This window comes from Lepisosteus oculatus, chromosome 24 (genome assembly GCF_040954835.1).
Source record: "Lepisosteus oculatus isolate fLepOcu1 chromosome 24, fLepOcu1.hap2, whole genome shotgun sequence".
Classification (NCBI taxonomy): Eukaryota; Metazoa; Chordata; class Actinopteri; order Semionotiformes; family Lepisosteidae; genus Lepisosteus; species Lepisosteus oculatus.
In genome coordinates, this window is record NC_090719.1 from 2,317,348 (window position 1) to 2,334,811 (window position 17,464).

General features: G+C 48.9%; 1 protein-coding gene across 4 annotated transcripts in view; it reads left to right on the forward strand.

Moving 5' to 3' along the window:
- The window catches only part of LOC102694249 (NMDA receptor synaptonuclear signaling and neuronal migration factor), a 31,082-nt gene extending 23,554 nt beyond the window's left edge, over positions 1–7,528 (forward strand). For all 4 annotated transcript variants that reach the window (XM_069183232.1, XM_069183235.1, XM_069183234.1 and 1 more), the window contains 3 exons: positions 219–321; positions 1,331–1,406; positions 2,744–7,528. In XM_069183232.1, the coding sequence (XP_069039333.1) occupies positions 219–321; positions 1,331–1,406; positions 2,744–2,841 (277 nt within the window). In that variant the 3' untranslated portion in view covers positions 2,842–7,528. The remainder of the gene's footprint in view (positions 1–218; positions 322–1,330; positions 1,407–2,743) is intronic.
- Positions 7,529–17,464: the final 9,936 nt, after the last annotated feature.

Below are 17,464 nucleotides of genomic sequence, written 5' to 3' on the forward strand. Positions count from 1 at the left end.
CTCGATCACGCTGAAATGGAGACGTATGGGGCGAGTCGCTGTAGTTGGCGAAGCATGTGAACAGGTTTTATGAGGCACCTGACGCATGATTTGTCAAGAAGAAGGGGAGATCGCCTGCTCCTGATTTACGCGGCCTGGCCCAGCTGATGCGGTCAGTGGCCGAGCTGCACAGCTGCTAACCATGACCGCTCTCCCTGTCCGCTCTGTCCACTCTTCAGCTTCTGGAAGCGGCTGAGCCGACTGATGACCAAGCTGAACCCCGAGCCCAATGTCATCCACGTGATGGGCTGCTACGTGTTGGGCAATCCTAACGGAGAGAAGGTAGGGCTGGCTGCTCCGTACACATCTCCAGTGACCACTGGGCACCAAGGAAGGGTGACATGGGGTCTGTATGCAGCCTGGGCCAACATGGTTCCACGGACAATGACCACTGTCACCAGAGGGAGCTGGTGTCCACCAGGAGACACGTGTGAGCCATTATGGCCATGCATGGTGGTCACGATGCGCCAGTGCAGTATTCCCCTTGGAGACTGGGAGCTTGCTGTCGTTGTCCATGGGTATGTGGTCTCTGTGGTTCCGTTTGTATGTGACCGAAATTTCATTTCCATTCGAACAGTTCTGACTTGCTCGAACAGGGCAGTCACCGTTCCCAGTAAACTGTTTCTCACACGATACTGCACTGGCTCCAGCAGCCCCTCCCTCTTTCCTCTGATCGTTAATCAGCTCGCATTAAATGCTTTGTGGCAGTTCAGTGTGGCGCTCCTACTGCCGCTGTCTGATAGTGTGCACACGGCTTTATGGAAAACGTTCCTAATAAAGTGGCCAGAGGGCATGCAGCCAAAAGAAGGCTGCTGCAGGGAAGTGGTGCAGAGCACTTAAGAAAATTTGTCTCCCCGCAACCTGTGAGCTTTTATTACTTGAGCCTGAGCAGAGCTTATGCAATGGGGCTATTTATAGTGGCGATGCTCAGCCATGCGCGTGCTGTCTCCTCGGTCAATGGCAGGCTGTCCTTGACGCTCCTCGTCGTAAACCACTCGTCTCGCGGGCCTCCACTGGGCTCTTCAGCACCACTGTGGGGCCCGTATTGACCGCCTGATGCGGTCCACATTGGGCACTGGGGGAAGTTTCTGACTCCTGGGTGAACCCTTCTCTGTACCACGCCTGCCCCCCCAGTCTCTCTCTCCCTCTATGGCCGCCTGCTGCTCACTGCTCGCCTGCAGTGCCTGGTGGTGGCAATGCACGCCCGTGTCTCATCCTCCACTGAAATGTGCGCCGTGCTATCCGTCTAATTGATGACCTTCTTTTTATCGATTACTGCTCGGCGCCGCAGCTGTTCCAGAATCTGAAGAACCTGATGAAGCCCCAGTCCATCACGTTCGAGTCGCCCCTGGAGCTGTCGGCACAAGGTGAGACCAGGCGCGCGGCCCAGACCACAGCTTCCACTGCAGGGCGTCGCAGGCCTTCATTCAGTGACTGAGTGATCTTCAGCAGCAGAGTCAATTAAGCAATTATTGGCAAATCGAGCAATTAATTGTATAATTAATGACCAATTAAATAATTGCCACTTCAGTCATTACAGTGCTGTTTGGATAAGAGCCGGGCAGTGGCTTGAATTTGGCTGAGGGCTGGCAGCCCTTCCCCTGGGCACTGTGTACGAGAAAGCTGCCTCTCCAAGGTGAACTTGTAATACAAAGTGAGCACTGTTGCTGACAAGATCTGTAAAAGGTCTTTTTAAAGGCAGCAGATGGCCTTATCTTTATTTCTTAAAAGTTTAAAGATATAGCTTCATAAAGTTAACATTGTTTTTTTTAAGAAAAGCGTGGACAAAATCATTTTGAGATTCACCCTCGGTAGAGCCTGGTTTGAGAGAGAGGGCCGCACAGAAACGCAGGCCCACACAAACATTTAGCTCCACAAAGAGAGCTGAGCCCTGCTGAATTGAGCCCCCAAGGATATTGCTGACGTGCAGGCAATTATCGCTCAATTAAAAACTCGTTAGAGCTGCAGCCCGTTCAGGGAGGCCGCTCACAGAGTGCACAGAGACCAGCCCCTCGCTCGCTCTCCCTCACTTCTTCACTTGCTGGCACGTTGGAATTTTCCAGCTGGTGTTAATCCGCCAGAGCGCGGTGACGGCGAGGGCCGATGTGCTCACACAGATGACGAGACTCCCAGGACAGAAGTGTGCCTCGGGTGGGGGTGGGGGTGACGCAGACCCTGAGCTGTATTAATCCCGCAGAGACAGGCAAAGCGCTGGCAACAGATTTACAAAGAAAACGCACAGTTCTTCGTGACGCCCGCACTCTTTAACCCTTCGCCTGCTGCAGTGGTGCTCGACAGCGTGTGGTCTGGGTGCGAGTTGGTGCAGAGCTGTCCTTCCTTGGGCTCTGGAGACAAAGGCAGTTGACCATGATTGGACTGGAACTCGTCCTCCTTTGCTGGATAGTGTAGAGTCGGAAGCAGTGTGGGCAGTGTGACACCCCCTCTGATGATAAACATTTCAGTGTCAGTCTGTAGAAGCGCTGCTGTGACGGTCAGGTTTTACAGCTCAATGCACTGCGTGTGTCCTCTCTCCCTCCTTCCCAAACTGTCACTTCCTTCCTTACCTCTCCTATATTGACATTCGTCCTCCTGAATCTCCTTCCGTCCTGTTTCCAATTCCTAACCATCCCTCCCTCTGTCTCCGAGTCCGGTCCTTTCCCTCCTGTCTCTGATTCCTAACCCTCTCCCCCTTCCTCTGTCCCAGGTAAGGAGATGATCGAAACCTATTTTGATTTCCGCCTGTACCGTCTGTGGAAGACACGGCAGCACTCCAAGCTGCTCGACTACGACGACATCTTGTGAGCCCGCGGACGAGAGGGGCGGGCAACTCTTTCAGATCCGTGAGGCGGTCGCGATGGCGCCGGGCGGTTTTTGTGGCGTGGCCGTGTGCACCTGGAGCAGGATGCGGAACAGAGAGGCGTTTCGGACCGGCACCCGAACCCCTGGTTAGGTCTGGCTCGGGACCCCAAAGGAAGGAGACTTCTTTACTGTGGGGCGGCCTGGGAGAGGGTGACCCCTTTTCACCCTGTACCCCATTCCTGAGCTTGCTCCTGCAGTGGAGGGGGAGGGCGTCTCTCCTTGTTCTTCCTCGCAGAGATGGACATGGACAGAGGAGGAGCCGGAAAGGCAGGAGCAGCCGGAACTGCCTTCTGGGATTCTGAGCGTCAGGAAGCAGGAGCGCAGGGCAGGCCTTTTCCTGCTGGTGTGTGTCTGCCTGTTTCTGAACTTGAGGCAACGACAGGGGATTTCCATCAGGTTGTTCAATAGACCCTTTGGGGTCCTTGTTTCTTTCTTTCTTTTTTAATTTCCACAAGTTATATATCAAGACATATACAGTATATAGATACATAAAATATAGTTTACTTGTAGTATTACTAATATTCTATATATGATACATATATATTATTTTTGACTTAGTTGTAATAGTGTTTCATAACGATTTTAACAGCTCAGGTTTTCCAGCGATTCACTTACCTAACTGCTCAGATCCCTCGTGAGCCCTGTTTCAGTCTCCCGCAGTCCTGGAGCTCTTTTAGTTTTTCTTGACCAGGTTTCGGGATGTCTGTGCGAAAAAACTCAGCTCGGGGTTCACGGGGTGGGGCTTGTTGTAGCTTAAGCGTGCGTGGTGGTGGTGAGGGGCGGGGGGGGAGCCCCTGTTGCCTGTTTTTAGGAGCAGCGCCTGGGCACACGTTTTCGTGTCCGTGTCCGGACCAATTTAGCTCCCTGGGCAACTTCCCCAGCTGTGGACAAATTCTGTTTCTCCCGTGGCGGCGTTATGAGGACTGGCAGAGTTTCCAGGAATCCCTTAAGCGAACCTGGGTCCTCCCTGTACCTCGGGAGAGTTTCTCTGCAGTCTGCGCCTGTGTTGTATTTTGTTTTGTGCGACGGTGGTTTATTTATAAAGGCGTCAGGAAGACATATTTGAATTTTCTTTCTTCGCTGAGCTTTTCCGATCTCCAAGCAAAGCCGCTTTGTGATTCAGAAGCCGCAAAATCCCTCCACCCCCCCCCCTGCTCACCAGAGGTCTTTCAGACTGAGCAGGGGCAGAGCTGCGCTCTGGAGTGTGGGGTGTGGGGAGTTGTCCTGTTTATTTGTGCGCGATGTGTTTAGTGCGTAGAGAGGGGAGCTGTCACTGCAGAGAGCGAGGGACCTGTACCCAGGGTGGGTTTCTGAAGATGTTTTTTGTAGAGATCTTCACAAAGGCACACAAGGCTGTTTTAATACCTAGGATGGACTGTCTGGACGGGTGTGGTTTGTACTTGACCGGTGTTGAAACCTGCTCTTATCCGAACATCTTTGTCCTGTGCTGCTCAGCCCTTTCAGTCTGCTCCTTTGCAATAGTGTAATGTACACAGCTCTGTAATGGCTGTGGCAACACTGTCAGTTTTGTCTGTTGGGCAAGAATCCTGCAGGGTAGCATGTTGAGCAATCCTGTTTTAAAACACACCTAATTTTAGGTCAGCTCCTGGGGTAAGAGCAACAGTCCTTATCTCCAGCCCTGAAGGGCCACAGCATCTCTACTCTTCCTGACCATATTGAGCTCATTTCTAGCTTAACTGGACCAATTTTACACTTACAAAGTTTGCAGCTGTTGATAATTTAAATGTTGGAAAGCCTGCTGCATTCTGACCCTGAAGGACTGATGTCGATGTATGTGCTAGGTCAGGGCAGCTCAACTTGCAGACCTTCCAGTCTGCTCCATTCCAGGTCTGCTACAACCATCTCCTTAAGTATTTAGCTGATAATCAGCAGGACCACAATTAAGGAGCTAGGGTGTTTTAAAATTAGGGAATGGAGTGGATACAGAAGCTGAGTATCCCTGACCAAAGTGATTGTGCAACATCCATACAGTAGATATAGCCCTGAAATATGCTTTAAATATTAAAATGAATATAGGTATATGCAGCCCATGTCGTGTGGATGAAATGCCATGGCACACTAACTATATCACCGAGGGAAATGAGCACAAGTGTTTTATTCTTATTACAGAGGGAGAGAGGGATGAGCAGCCTTCCAGAACTGTTGACTCTATCGCCAGTTTATTTCATTAGCCAGAGAGGACAGTATTCCAAACCGATTCTCCCTTAGGGCTCCTCCACAGGCAGAGCATGCAGCCACTCACTGTACAGGACTAGATCGCACCAAGCCCTCAACTCATGATTTAACTAAGTGAACAGATTAGCAATCAATTTAGTCATTCGGGAGCCCACTGTTAACAGATTGTACTAGAAAATGCTTGTGTGTGTGTTGGAGGGATTGTTCTGAGTTTTTTTGAGTCTGCCCTTCTGGCAGGAATAAGAGTCCAAGACTCTGTGAGCATGTCCGATGCTGGGGTTTGATGAAAGAAAACACTGAAGAGGGGAAATGAGCAAAACATTATTCATAAATGCAAACCTCCCCCCTCCCCCATCTGGATTAAATTCTGATGTTACTGTCCAGTGTGGACAGAGCTGACTCCTGATTAGAAAGTGGTTTAGCTGCGGTGCTGGAAGTTCACTCAGTCTGTGACTGCGCACTCTGCCTGTTTCGGTTGGCCTTACTGTGCTTCCACGACATCTGTGCAAAACAAACATTAATTCCGCTTTGAAATAAGGGGCCTGTAGCCTCCCTGCTGGTTTGAGGCAGTTGTTTCCAGATTTATCACAGAGGCAAGGACTTCAAACAGAACCTCTGTTCGATAAATGAGATCAGTGTCAGACCTTCCCAACGGTAATGCGCTCTGTGTGCTTTTGTGGCGATTTTTCCTCCCAGGGTGCTGGCGTCCAGCTGCCGGACCCCAGAGCCAGAGGCTGAGTGTGTACGGGTTGGAGGCAGAGTTCCCGGCTCTGGTCGCTGTGAGCGTGTCAGCCCCTCTCTGCTCTAGGGCTGTGATCCAGATTGTTTCAGATTTAAAAGCTTTTCTACTTTTTTACCTATTGTAGCTTTTTCCCCGATGTCGTGAAGGAATACCTCAGGTTGTCTGGTGCTGATAATGACTCTGTAATTGAAGACAACACTGCCTCTGTGACGGCACGGGTCCCTGTGAGCTCATGGGCCCGGGTTCGATGGGAAAGGGTGGGCTGTGGGGTAGTTAAGGTGGAGCACCCTCTGGGGATGAGCAGATAGTAAGTAGAGTTGCAAGAGGAGATTATTTGGCCAGGAAGGTGACTTGTGGGAGTGATGTTCACACTAGAGCTTGTGACTCACACAAGCGAGGTTCTCCAGACTGGCAGGAGACAGGATTCTTAGATCTCATTGAATCTTGAACTGTGATATGCTCATTAGCAGCGGTTGGGTGGTTCCTCTCCACCCTCTACCCATCCATGAAGCTGAAAGCCTATTTCTGTACCACATATCATAGATCTAGCAATACTGTTAGCCTAAATGGCTAACATTTCAGCAGAAATAAAAATCAGCAATGGAGACAAGAAGGAAAAAACACTCCTAACTCAGTGATGTTCATTTATTTGTGCCGAAACTGTTGGTCTGATGCCCTCCTGACTGAAAACCAGTCAAATGCTTGTTTCCTGCAACTCTAACCTTAAAGTGGGGTGAGGGGCTCCAGGTTAATCCAGTAGATTGCACCAGTGTGGGGGAGGGGTTCTATGCAATGCACCCTCCTTATGTTAGCAGGTACAATCTGGTTTTTGTTACTTAATGGCTCCCCCTACTGGTGGACACAGATGCCGGTGCAGCCGGTGGCTGGGCTTTTCCAGGGGTCTGCGCGTCTTTCTTATCCAGACTGTTTTCACTACACTTTTGTCTACTTGCCAGTCTCCGACTCTGTATCTGTTACGATATTCCTCTGAGTAGCAATAGAGAAGTCCCCCTGCTCCGATGAGATAGCTGTGCTGCGGTGCGCCTTCGTCCTTCGCCTTCCCGTGGGGTCTGTGGCTCGTAGCCGGGCGTGTTTCTGCAGCAGACGCCGTTCCTGTGACGGGAGACTGTGTCAAACCCCGAGTGCGAAGGAGAGAGATAGGGAGAGAGGAAGGTGGGGGAGAGGAGAGGCGGAGACAGGAGAGATGGAGAAGTGAACATGGGTGTGACAGTCTCTCGTCCAGGTGCTGGTGCAGAGCTGGACTCTCGTTCTTTTCTGATCCAGCAAGGGTGTGCACCGCCAACACACAGTTTTAACCAACTCATGGAGGACAGGAGTTTAACTTTTGTTAACCTTAATAAAGTATTTTCATTTCTTTGATTCTTTAGTTTGGGGTTGGATACTCCAAACAGTAAAGAGGAGTTTGAGGTAAGGTTATAGTAATAATTATAGTAAAGATAGCTATACTGGTACTATTAATACTCATATATTATATGAAACTACTAACAAAAAGGATATTAGTGTACGTTTACTAGTACATAGCATTGTATAAAGAGAGAATATATTTCAGAGTGAAGTTTGCTGTTGCTTATAGAACACAGTATGTTATTATACACTGTACAATACTGACACCAACGTGTCCAATGTTTTTAAAGCAGTTTTTAAGTAAAGATGTACCCAGTTTTAACCAAACTACTAGTGTGCCTCGTCTTTTATTGTTGTCTGTCGATCATCACAAACCACACGGAGACATTTGTCACAGGCCTGCTGGCTTCTGTCTGAGCAGATCACCTCTACTCGGCCCTGCTTGGCTCTCAGGAGCTCTGCGGGCTGGGCCTGGTCAGTATGGGGGTGGGAGACCTGTGAGGAAGACCATGGTGGTGCTGCAAGTGATGTTAAATAACCAGCAGGTGGCACTACTGAGCTACCCCACCCCACCAGAGCTCAACTGCCCCAGCACGCCTCTCATGCCCTGTCCCTTGGCACTCACCCTCCTTTGTCCCAGCGTGCTCATACCACAATCAACCGCCTTGAGCTGCTGCTCGAGAGATTCACATAAATTATCAAATAAGACTGCTTTTGTTTTTAATCCTAAATACATTTAGGGAAATCTGTATCAAATGTATTTGGTGTTGAAGGAAATGTAGTAGGAAAGGAGCAAATTAAAAAGTCTGGCTATACTGTAGTAGTGTATAGTTAATGTTAGAAATTGGTCTTTCTGCCTGCAGCTCCGTGCAGTTATTGAGGCTGGATGTCACCCCCTGTGTCTGGCGAGTTTTAATGCGCTGTGCCTCCACCCACAGCCTTGATCCCATTGATCGGTTGCTGTGATGTTAATGACAAACAGCAACACCATTAAACAAGCCCAGGCGGGACCACGCAATCCCACTAATTAAATCCCGACAACGAGAGGAGGGATCGATGCACCAGCGTGACCCACTGACCCCTCCAGCCTCTGGAGACACTGCTCATATGCACACGGCTCGTCTGAGCCTGGGATGAGCATGCCTCTGGTGAGGTAGGGTGTGCGTCAGCTGTCATTTTAATCTTAATTGATTGTTCGATCGCTCGATCGATCATCTGAGGTTTTATAGATCAGTGGGGCAGATGCTCTGAGGAGGGATGGGGGGGTGATATGCAGTCGAGGGGTAATGGGAGCAAAGAGGCCAGAGAGGAGAAGGGAAGAGAAGAAAAGAGAGGGAGAGGCCAAGGAAGTGAATAAGAGACAGGAAAAGGTGGATAGAGAGAAGGAGGAGGAGAAAACGAAAGTGGAGAGAGATGAGAGCAGGAGATTTAGAAATGGAAAGGGGGGAAAACATTTGAACAGAACGGATGGCTAAAAAAATTGAACACAAAGGAAAGCTGGTACCTCCTGTTGCTTTAGTTGTGACGGTTATCTCCTGTCAGTCTGCTGTTCGCTGGCCTCCCACGCAGCAGTGTGAAAAGACCTGCACAGCCGCTCCTCATAGGACTGTGATGTTACCAGACGCTCGGCAGTGTAACACCTCCAGTTGTAATCGCTCCCTTCAACGACAAGGAAAAGAGAAGTTTAAAATATCAAGTATGAGCACAGATTTCTGCCAGATCCAGTAAGCATTCTTCTTCACACCCCAAGAAGGCTCCACTGCCAAAACGTTGTTTTCTTCTCCTTTCAGCAGGGAATAAACCTTTGCTTGTTCCTTGGCATCCTAGGTGAGCAAGGGAGGCTGAGATAGCTGCCTATGCACCTATGAATATGACAAAACATCACAAATGAGAAGCCAGATGTAGAAGGCATTGTATCCGCTTCAATAATAAGGTTAGGCATCTTGTTCCACACTCCAGCCGCCCTTTGTGTAAAGAACTGTCTTCTGTTCTCTGTTATAATTGCACTTACCTACCTGTAGTTTATGCTTGTGTCCTGTGGTTGAGGTTTCAGTATCTGTAGAAATGCGGTGGGTCGATTTTGTCAGTGAAGTTCGAGTAGGGAGCTGCGTAGGCTGCAAAGGAACAGGTAAAGGTTTATTCTGTGCTGAAAAGAAAAGACGCACGATGTTGCAACTGTGGAGCCGCCTTCCTGATTTTTGTCAATACGTGGATCAGGTTCCCACATACTCTTTCCTCTTTGGGACTAAAGATGTTCAGTTCCTTTGAGCTGTCAGTGTAGGACAGTGCTTTAAGCCCAGGACTGTGCTTGGTTGCTGTTCTCTGGTCTGATCCCAGAGCAGCACTGTAGTGGGTACAGAAATTGAGCACATATTCTCATTGAGGTCTTTCAAGTGCCTTGTATAGTTATAACATCACTTTATTTGAATTGATCACGTTTAACTATTTACTGCATATAAATAATTCAGACACACAGAACCGCCCTTCATTTAGCTCGGAGACAATGAGCCTGTAGTGTAAAGGCTGAAACGGGCACATTAGCGGCCCTCACACCCCCTCCACAGGGGCCAGCATCTCCAACAGGTATTAGTGCTGAAGGGGTTAAAGTTATCCGGTGAGAGGGGTGCAGGCTGGAAGCAACAGGGGGTCAGTCAGGGAATCTAGGAGCCTCGGACCTGCTGAGAGAGTCTCTCTCTCTCATGAGGCGCCCTGCAGCTTTATTGACTGTTGTTTCTTTGATTGACGTTCACTTATTCGGCTGTGACAGGTGTGTGTGTATGTACTTGTATTTTTTTATGTCCTGTATATATTGTGTGTTCGTATCGTATTTTTCGGCGTGTATGTGTGTACGTTCACGTATCTGTGTATGAATGTGTCTGTATCGATGCCGTACTTGGGAAAGATGTGAAGAGTAGGCTGTAACTGGAGAGCAGACTGGCTGTAAGACTTAGAGTAGATTTTAGTTATAAGGGGGAATTGAAATATGAGGTCAGGACCAGAAGAGATGGTGAAACCAGTTTCCAGATGCCCCAGTGGGAGGATTGGCAGGGAAACGGGCCCCCCTTGTTCCCACTCCCCACTGCTCCATCAGCTCTCCGCTCCCCCGGAGAAGAAATGCCATATCGGAACATCGGCGAAGTCCGTGGGGGAGACCAGCAATAGAAGACAAAGCAATGAACCACGAGCCGTGGGGAAGGAAAATCAGTTTTTTTGCAGCCGTCAGCTGCTGAATCGAAACTTTTCTATCGTGTTCAGAAACCATTACCCAAGACTACAAGCTCTGCAACTTTACTCCCCCTCCTAGCGCCTCCTGGGTCCCCCTCCGAACGGAGGCAGCGGAGGGCCTGCTGCCAGCAGGCCGAGCTCACGCCCGGACAGACCCTGTCCTGTCGCTCCTGCAGAGGCCAGGCCTTGCGGCCACCTTTGACAGCAGAAAAGACACAAGTACCTAGAATGAGGACGGATCTGCGTTTCACATCCTGGCCTTCTGAAAACAGAAGGAGGGGGATAGGTGACAGATAACAGGAGGATCCATCCCTTTCTTGATGGATGCGCAGGGAATTTGCGGCACCAGCATGGCTGAGTGGCATGTTTCCTACACCCTCCACCCTTTGTGTGAAGAAGCTCCTCCTCCAGTCAGGAGCACTGGTCAGACTGGAAGGGCGGCTTCACTCTGAACTTGAGGTGGGTTCTCTTGCAGCCAGTGGTTTTAAGGGGGGGCAGAGACGGGCCCCCCTGTTCAGAGGGTGCTGCAGTGGTACTGACAGCTGTCAGCGCGGTCGTGGCGCTGACCGCGGCAGAAACACGGGGACAGCAGCCCCAGGCCGCCGTCAGCATCACTCAACCTCTCCCTGACAGCACGGACAGCAGCTCAGCGCTCCCAACGACTCAGCATCTCTGTTCAACTCGCTTAGCTCCGAGTCGGCAGTGTGTCAGTCCTATTCATATTCTTTTAAGTTATGTCGGACTACGTTATGCCCCTCTGATTAGCGGTTTAACTTTCTGAAGACATTCATAAGAACATAAGGTCATCTAGTCTGTTTGGTGTGTTAAGGCTGTTTGATCCCAGGATCACATCCAGCCTTTTCCTGAAAGAAGTCAGCTTACTGGCTTTAACAACATGGTTGGGAATCTTTTTCCAGACACTCCTGGAACTCTTTGTGCAAATAAATGCCTCCTGTTCTGATCAGTCTTAAACCAGCAATTGCTCATATGTGCTGATATGACATGTTCTAAATATATTTCTTCAAAAAGAGAATTATCAGAAACGCTGACTGACTGTTTCGTTATGGTGCAGTCATTAGTGGAGCACATCACTTTTATAATGTGTTTTCACCACAACAGAACCAAGAATCAGAAATCAAAGTGTACAGAGCAGCAATTTAAAAATTAACTAACATCTTAGTAAAAATCTGAATTTTCAAATTCTTCCAGTTTAAGATGAAAGCAAACTGAGAGCAACGGTTTGAAAATGCTGCCCAGTTGCTCTAAGCCGATGTGTTATTTACAGATATTAACCAGAGCCAAGAATGGATCTTTATCACAGGTTTTTCAGAAGTGGAACACGTCCCAGAACAGAGCGTATCTGAAAGATTGACAGAGGATGGGGCACGAGAGGAACAGGAGGAGAGGGAGGGGGGCGCGAGAGCAGTACACAAAGAATAGAAGCCCTATACACGGAGTTCTGCAAAAACATTTATTTCCAAAGAAAAACATCAAACAGGTGCAGGGAAGAATTAGGCCAGTTTCCGCTGCTAATCAACATAAAGAAGAGAGCAATAAGATTCTGGCTACACCTCAAGAGCACTGACCAGAAGACCCTGCAGAGCCGAGAGCTGAGCCCTGAGAAGGGCTCTCTCAGCCAGCTGGTCCTGAGCCACACCAACACCAGCCAGCCTCAAAACATCACTGCTCAAGCACCACAGAGCCGAGTCAATCACAGCACAAGCCACACAACGCTACCTCACCCACTGGGACACTCGCACAAAACTGGAATGCAACTTGGCCCTAAAAAAACCACAAAAGCCTATTATCTGACTAGGGTGAGAGATGACAAGGAGAAACAGACCCAGAGAAACAAGGGAGAGTGAAGGGAAAACAGAGGGATACAGGGAAAGGGGTGAGAGAATGAAAAGATGAGAGGCGAAAAAGGGGGAGAGAGAGAGAGACGCAGATTTGAGTACTTCTGGGAAACAAAAGACTGCCACTGCATGGCACTCTGATCAGCTCCAGGTAATGGTAGCTGAAAGGCTGTTGAATAGCCCAGCACCTGGAGGTGGGTATTTCCACCATTTGTTACCTCATTTTGATGAAAGCAGAGTAGACAAGTGAACATGAAGCCTAATACATATTTTCTCTGCCTCATCACGTCAGCATGGCCAAGAGCCTGCAGCCTGGCACATGTGGCACACTGCTGTGATCCAGTTCCCTAACACACGTGTAACCCTGTCAGTTATATTTCCTGTGGGCTCTTCGGAAGAATGACTGCTGAGATCCAGGGCTGCACAAACCCAGAGCCACGGAGAAGTCATTGCAATGAAATACCCTGTCTGTGAGTAGGTGCTCTCGGGCAAAGATGGGGATGGGGGGTGCAAGCTCACACGTGCTGGACTTGTGCCATGTGCCATGTGCCATGTGCCATGTGCCATGTGCCATGTGCCACTTCCATGGGCTGTCTCCTCCAGGACAAGGTCAGGAGTGCCCAGGAGTGTGCTCAGCTGAGAATGGCAGGAAGGCAGGAGAGATGGGTAGATGAAGAAAAGAGGGGGTAGGAAGGAGAGGAGAACAGGGACAGGGAGAAGGAGAGAGGCTGAGTGGGACAGGACTTGTGAAGAGTTATAAGAAAGGAAATGGTATGGGAGAGAGGAATTAAGGCTCAGAAGAAAGAGGACAGGCGTATGGAAAGAGATGGAAAAAGCGGAGAGGTACAGCTATGTGGAGAAAGGAAAAATGAAGGGGATGTGACCCCATTAACTGTGCAGGCAATGCATGATTGTTTGTGAGTACATTCTCAGAGGACATTAATGCTGAAATATTCTTTTTTCTATATAGTGCTGGTTACTGATTTTCTCTTTGTGGTCAATTAGTTGTTTTGGTTTTCTTTAATAGTCCTGCTGATTGTTATTTTATACTTTGAGCTGTTTTATGCATTTAACACCGAAGTTGAAAATCATATGTAATAGCTGTAGTTAATGGTTGTCTGTTGTTGTGCTTTACAATGAATAAATCATTTGAATTGATTGTGATCAGCTGGTTTGATCAATAGGGCCAGCTCCTGTGCACAGTGCCGACAGGGACTGGCTCCCAGCTTTAGTGCCTCTCAGACCATGGGTTTGAAGAAATAGGTACAACACGAGAGTCAGCTTCTGAACAGCCACCGCTGGCCGCATGCATTTACTCACAGTAAGGTGACAGAACTGCACACTCCGAAGTGTTTTCCTGACTCTCCGTATTGGAATCTGAGGATTGTCATTGCTCACAAATCTACATAAGGATCAGAATGTGTGTAGCTGGTTCTCCTATATGGAACAGCAATGCAGTGCTGAGCCCCTGGTGCTGGTTTCTATCCAAGGTGTGTGCGTATGGAATGGGTTTATGAACATGAATAAGCACATATATATATATAAATTTGCTGTGCCTAATCTTTTTATAAATAGTAGAGCTGACTCCACACTGCAGCTAAATGTTTTCAGAGGTTCAGCTCTTTTCCTAACTTCCTCCTGACGTCTCTATCCCTCTGTAGCTCTCTTTCCCTCAGATCTTTTCTCCATCCTCCATTTTCTCCCCCCCCCTTCTTTCTTTATTCCTACCTTGCTCACTTCTTTCACCCTCCTCTGTTTTCTCTCTTCTTGGCACTCCTGTCTCCCTCTGCCTCTTCCTCTGCCTCCTGTGCACTCTGTGCCTCTCTGCTTGCCCTGTCTGACCATGGTCCCACTGGCCAGCCTGCAGCACAGGAGACTGTAGAGGAGGGAGGAGGTGAGATTGCATCGGGCAGGCCATACATAGATCAAATCACCAAACTTCTGAAAGACGAGAATGGCCTTTCTGACAGTAGTATACCGCAAGGAAAGAAGGAGATGGGGACAGGATAGGAGCGAGAATGAGACAGAGCTCCAGCAGGAGGGGGAAGTTTGCATTGTTTAAAATGTCTGTAGCCTGTTTATGCTTTGGCAGTACTGCAAATGTGAGTCACGCCAATAACCCACCCCTGAACTGAACTGAATTGGGAGGGGAGGAGGGAGAGAGACTGACACAGATGCAGCAGAGAGCAGGAGAGAGATGGAGAGATGAACACCACCACACTGGAATACACAACAGCTACACATACAGTACCTTAGTCTGAGAATCAGTTCATGTGGCAGTTTTGACCCGTCATTGGGGGACTGAAGGAGAGTACAGAGAAGGATAGACAGGCAGAAAGAATGGCAGAGGGCTACATAAGGACGCAATGACCAGGGCCCCCCTGCAGCAGTAGCTGCCCAGGGTAAAGAGCACGGCAGTGGCCTAGCCCCACTCTCCCATCGATCGGTTCTGCTGTTGTCTTGTTGTTTTGTCTGAGAGACAGATGAGCTGTCAGAATTGAGCCGGGGCTTCTAGAACAGGAGCAGACAGTCTCCATGAGTGCGTGTCTGTCTCTCTCCTTTTTTCTGTACCCTCCCATCCATAACTTTCATCCCTTTCACTTCAATTCATTTCAGCTAAAATATATGCTTTATTGGATTGGCCAATGAATGACTGTGCTGTTAAACTATAACACCAATAACCTGTAAACAATGAAATACAATTAAAACTACATTCACTAAATCTATATTTTATGTTTGACCACAAGAAAAAACTGGTAACAATCTATAAGCAGTATATAATATAGAAAATGAAGTAAAAATACATATTTTCATGTGATGGAAGGGTCCTCCTTCCTCTCCATTCTTCCCAGTTCCCTCTCCTACCATACTTCCTACCTCTTCCTTCCCCTCTGCTTGTTTTCCTCTCTCATCCTATTTTCTCCTTCTCTTTATTCCATGTTCTCTTTCTTTTATATTATTCCTAATCCACTGTTCTCTGATTTGATTTATGTTATTCTGCTCATTCGACTTTTTACTACTGTAAAAAAAATTATCATGACTCTGAATGAGGCTTGTTGTTGTGTGTGTTTATCTGTGTGTAAGGGCTTTGGCAGTACCTGTGAACGTGTCACTTCAGTAAAACAGTCTGGATGTGAATTTGAAGGCTGAGTGCGATCCTGCTGGCACCCAGACAGATGGCCTGGGTGGCTGCACTGTGGATTATGAGCCAGGTTCAATTAAAGGAAATTTGAGGGACTAAAAAGCTCCTCTCTGTGTGGCTCTCTGCTGAGTGACGGAGGTGTCCAGGTGTAAAGGGCAGTGAGGCTGTCATATGAATATTCTCATCCCTCCTTGCAGGATCAAAGGGAGTTCATCCCTCTGTTCTCTGGTAGGAATGCACATCTCCCACTGCGTTTGATCCCTTTATCTCTCCCTCCCCCACACACGCCCCTACTCTTTCTTCCAGATCCCTTGTTCTTTTACTGCCTCCTCCTTCTTATCCTGTCTTCTCCCTCCCTCTCCCCGTGCCCCATCTCTCTGTCTCCCTCTGACCTGCCTCTCTTCCCTCCCTTTAGAGGTCTAGGAAGGTGGGACTGGGAGGGAGAGCTGAGTGGAGAAACAGGTGGAGAAGGAGGGAGATGCAACCTAGTCTACAGGAAAGAGACGAGGCACTGGTAGAGAGGCAGGGAGGCAGCCTGGGCCACAGGAAAGAAACGATACACTGGTACAGAGGCAGGGAGGCAGCCTGGGCCACAGGAAAGAAACTATACACTGGTACAGAGGCAGGGAGGCAGCCTGGGCCACAGGAAAGAAACGATACACTGGTAGAGAGGCAGGGAGGCAGCCTGGGCCACAGGAAAGAAACGATACACTGGTAGAGAGGCAGGGAGGCAGCCTGGGCCACAGGAAAGAGACGAGGCACTGGTAGGCAGGGAGGCAGCCTGGGCCACTGGAAAGAGACGAGGCACTGGTAGAGAGGCAGGGAGGCAGCCTGGGCCACAGGAAAGAGACGAGGCACTGGTAGAGAGGCAGGGAGCCTTGGCTACAGGAAAGAGACAAGACACTGGCAGAGAGGGAGGGGCACTGCAGGTTGGAGCCAAGGACATGGGAGACAGAGATCGAAGAGAGTCAGAGCAGAAAAAGAAATATAGATGCCAGGGAGAGAAACAAGCAGAGAGCCATGAGGGGGGGGTATGGTGTAGCATGGGCCAGTCATGCCAAGTAACAGAGAAAGCATGTCAATAAATAAATAAGTGGTCAGGTTTAATAAACCATGGCCTGAGCAAGTGCTGATGTGCTGTGACTCATGGCTGTCAGCACTGTCAGTGACAGGACACAGTGGGGTGGTTGAGCGCTGAAACCCTGGGGGGACTGTGGGATGTCAGACACAGGGGGAGGGGTTCTGATCACATATGCAGCCTGACAGTCTTCACACAGCCTAACTTTCTCTCTCCATCTCTCTCTCTCCTGTCCCTATTGCCTTCACTTCTCTATCATATTCAAATACCTTTTTGGAAATGACCAACGAATTACAGTTTTGCTAAAGCAATAACAATTACAGTTCAGGACAATGTTATATTATTATTTCAGGGACTCACGCTCTATCCCTCAGGCTGTGACAGAAGATCACATTCTGGGCTACAGCTCCACTGAGTTTCCTCCTCCAGTAGGAATGGGCGCTGTTCTGATTCTGGCAGGAGTGGGAATGCTGGGATTAGATTTTCTTATTTCTTGCAGTGCAGCTGACTCTGCTTCTGCCTACTGGCAGAGGGAGTACGGACTGCCCTCTCTGTGCAGCCAGGTCTGCCAGTGTTATCCACTTTCAATGGCCAGGCTGTGGTCACTGAAGCTGTACTTCGTCGTCGTCTATTTGTCTTTGTTGTCTTACACCCAGGTCAGATACCCAGGCAGTGGTGGTAGGAGTTTAAGCCACTGCTTTTTTAGGTGTAGCCATAATCTTACTCCTATGTTCTATTTATTGATTAGTAGTAGGTATGGGACTAATTGTCTGTCCCTCTCTCTCAATCTGTCCCTGTCCCCTGTCTCCTGCCTCCCTGTCTCTCTGGCTATACTGCTCTCTAGTCCTGCACACAGCCAAACAGCAGAGCTCTCCTGGTTCATTTATCTGAATGGATTTAGGATAAGAGCTCAGAGATTACTGCCACACGTAAGAAAGGTGGTGACTGCAGACAGCAGAGAG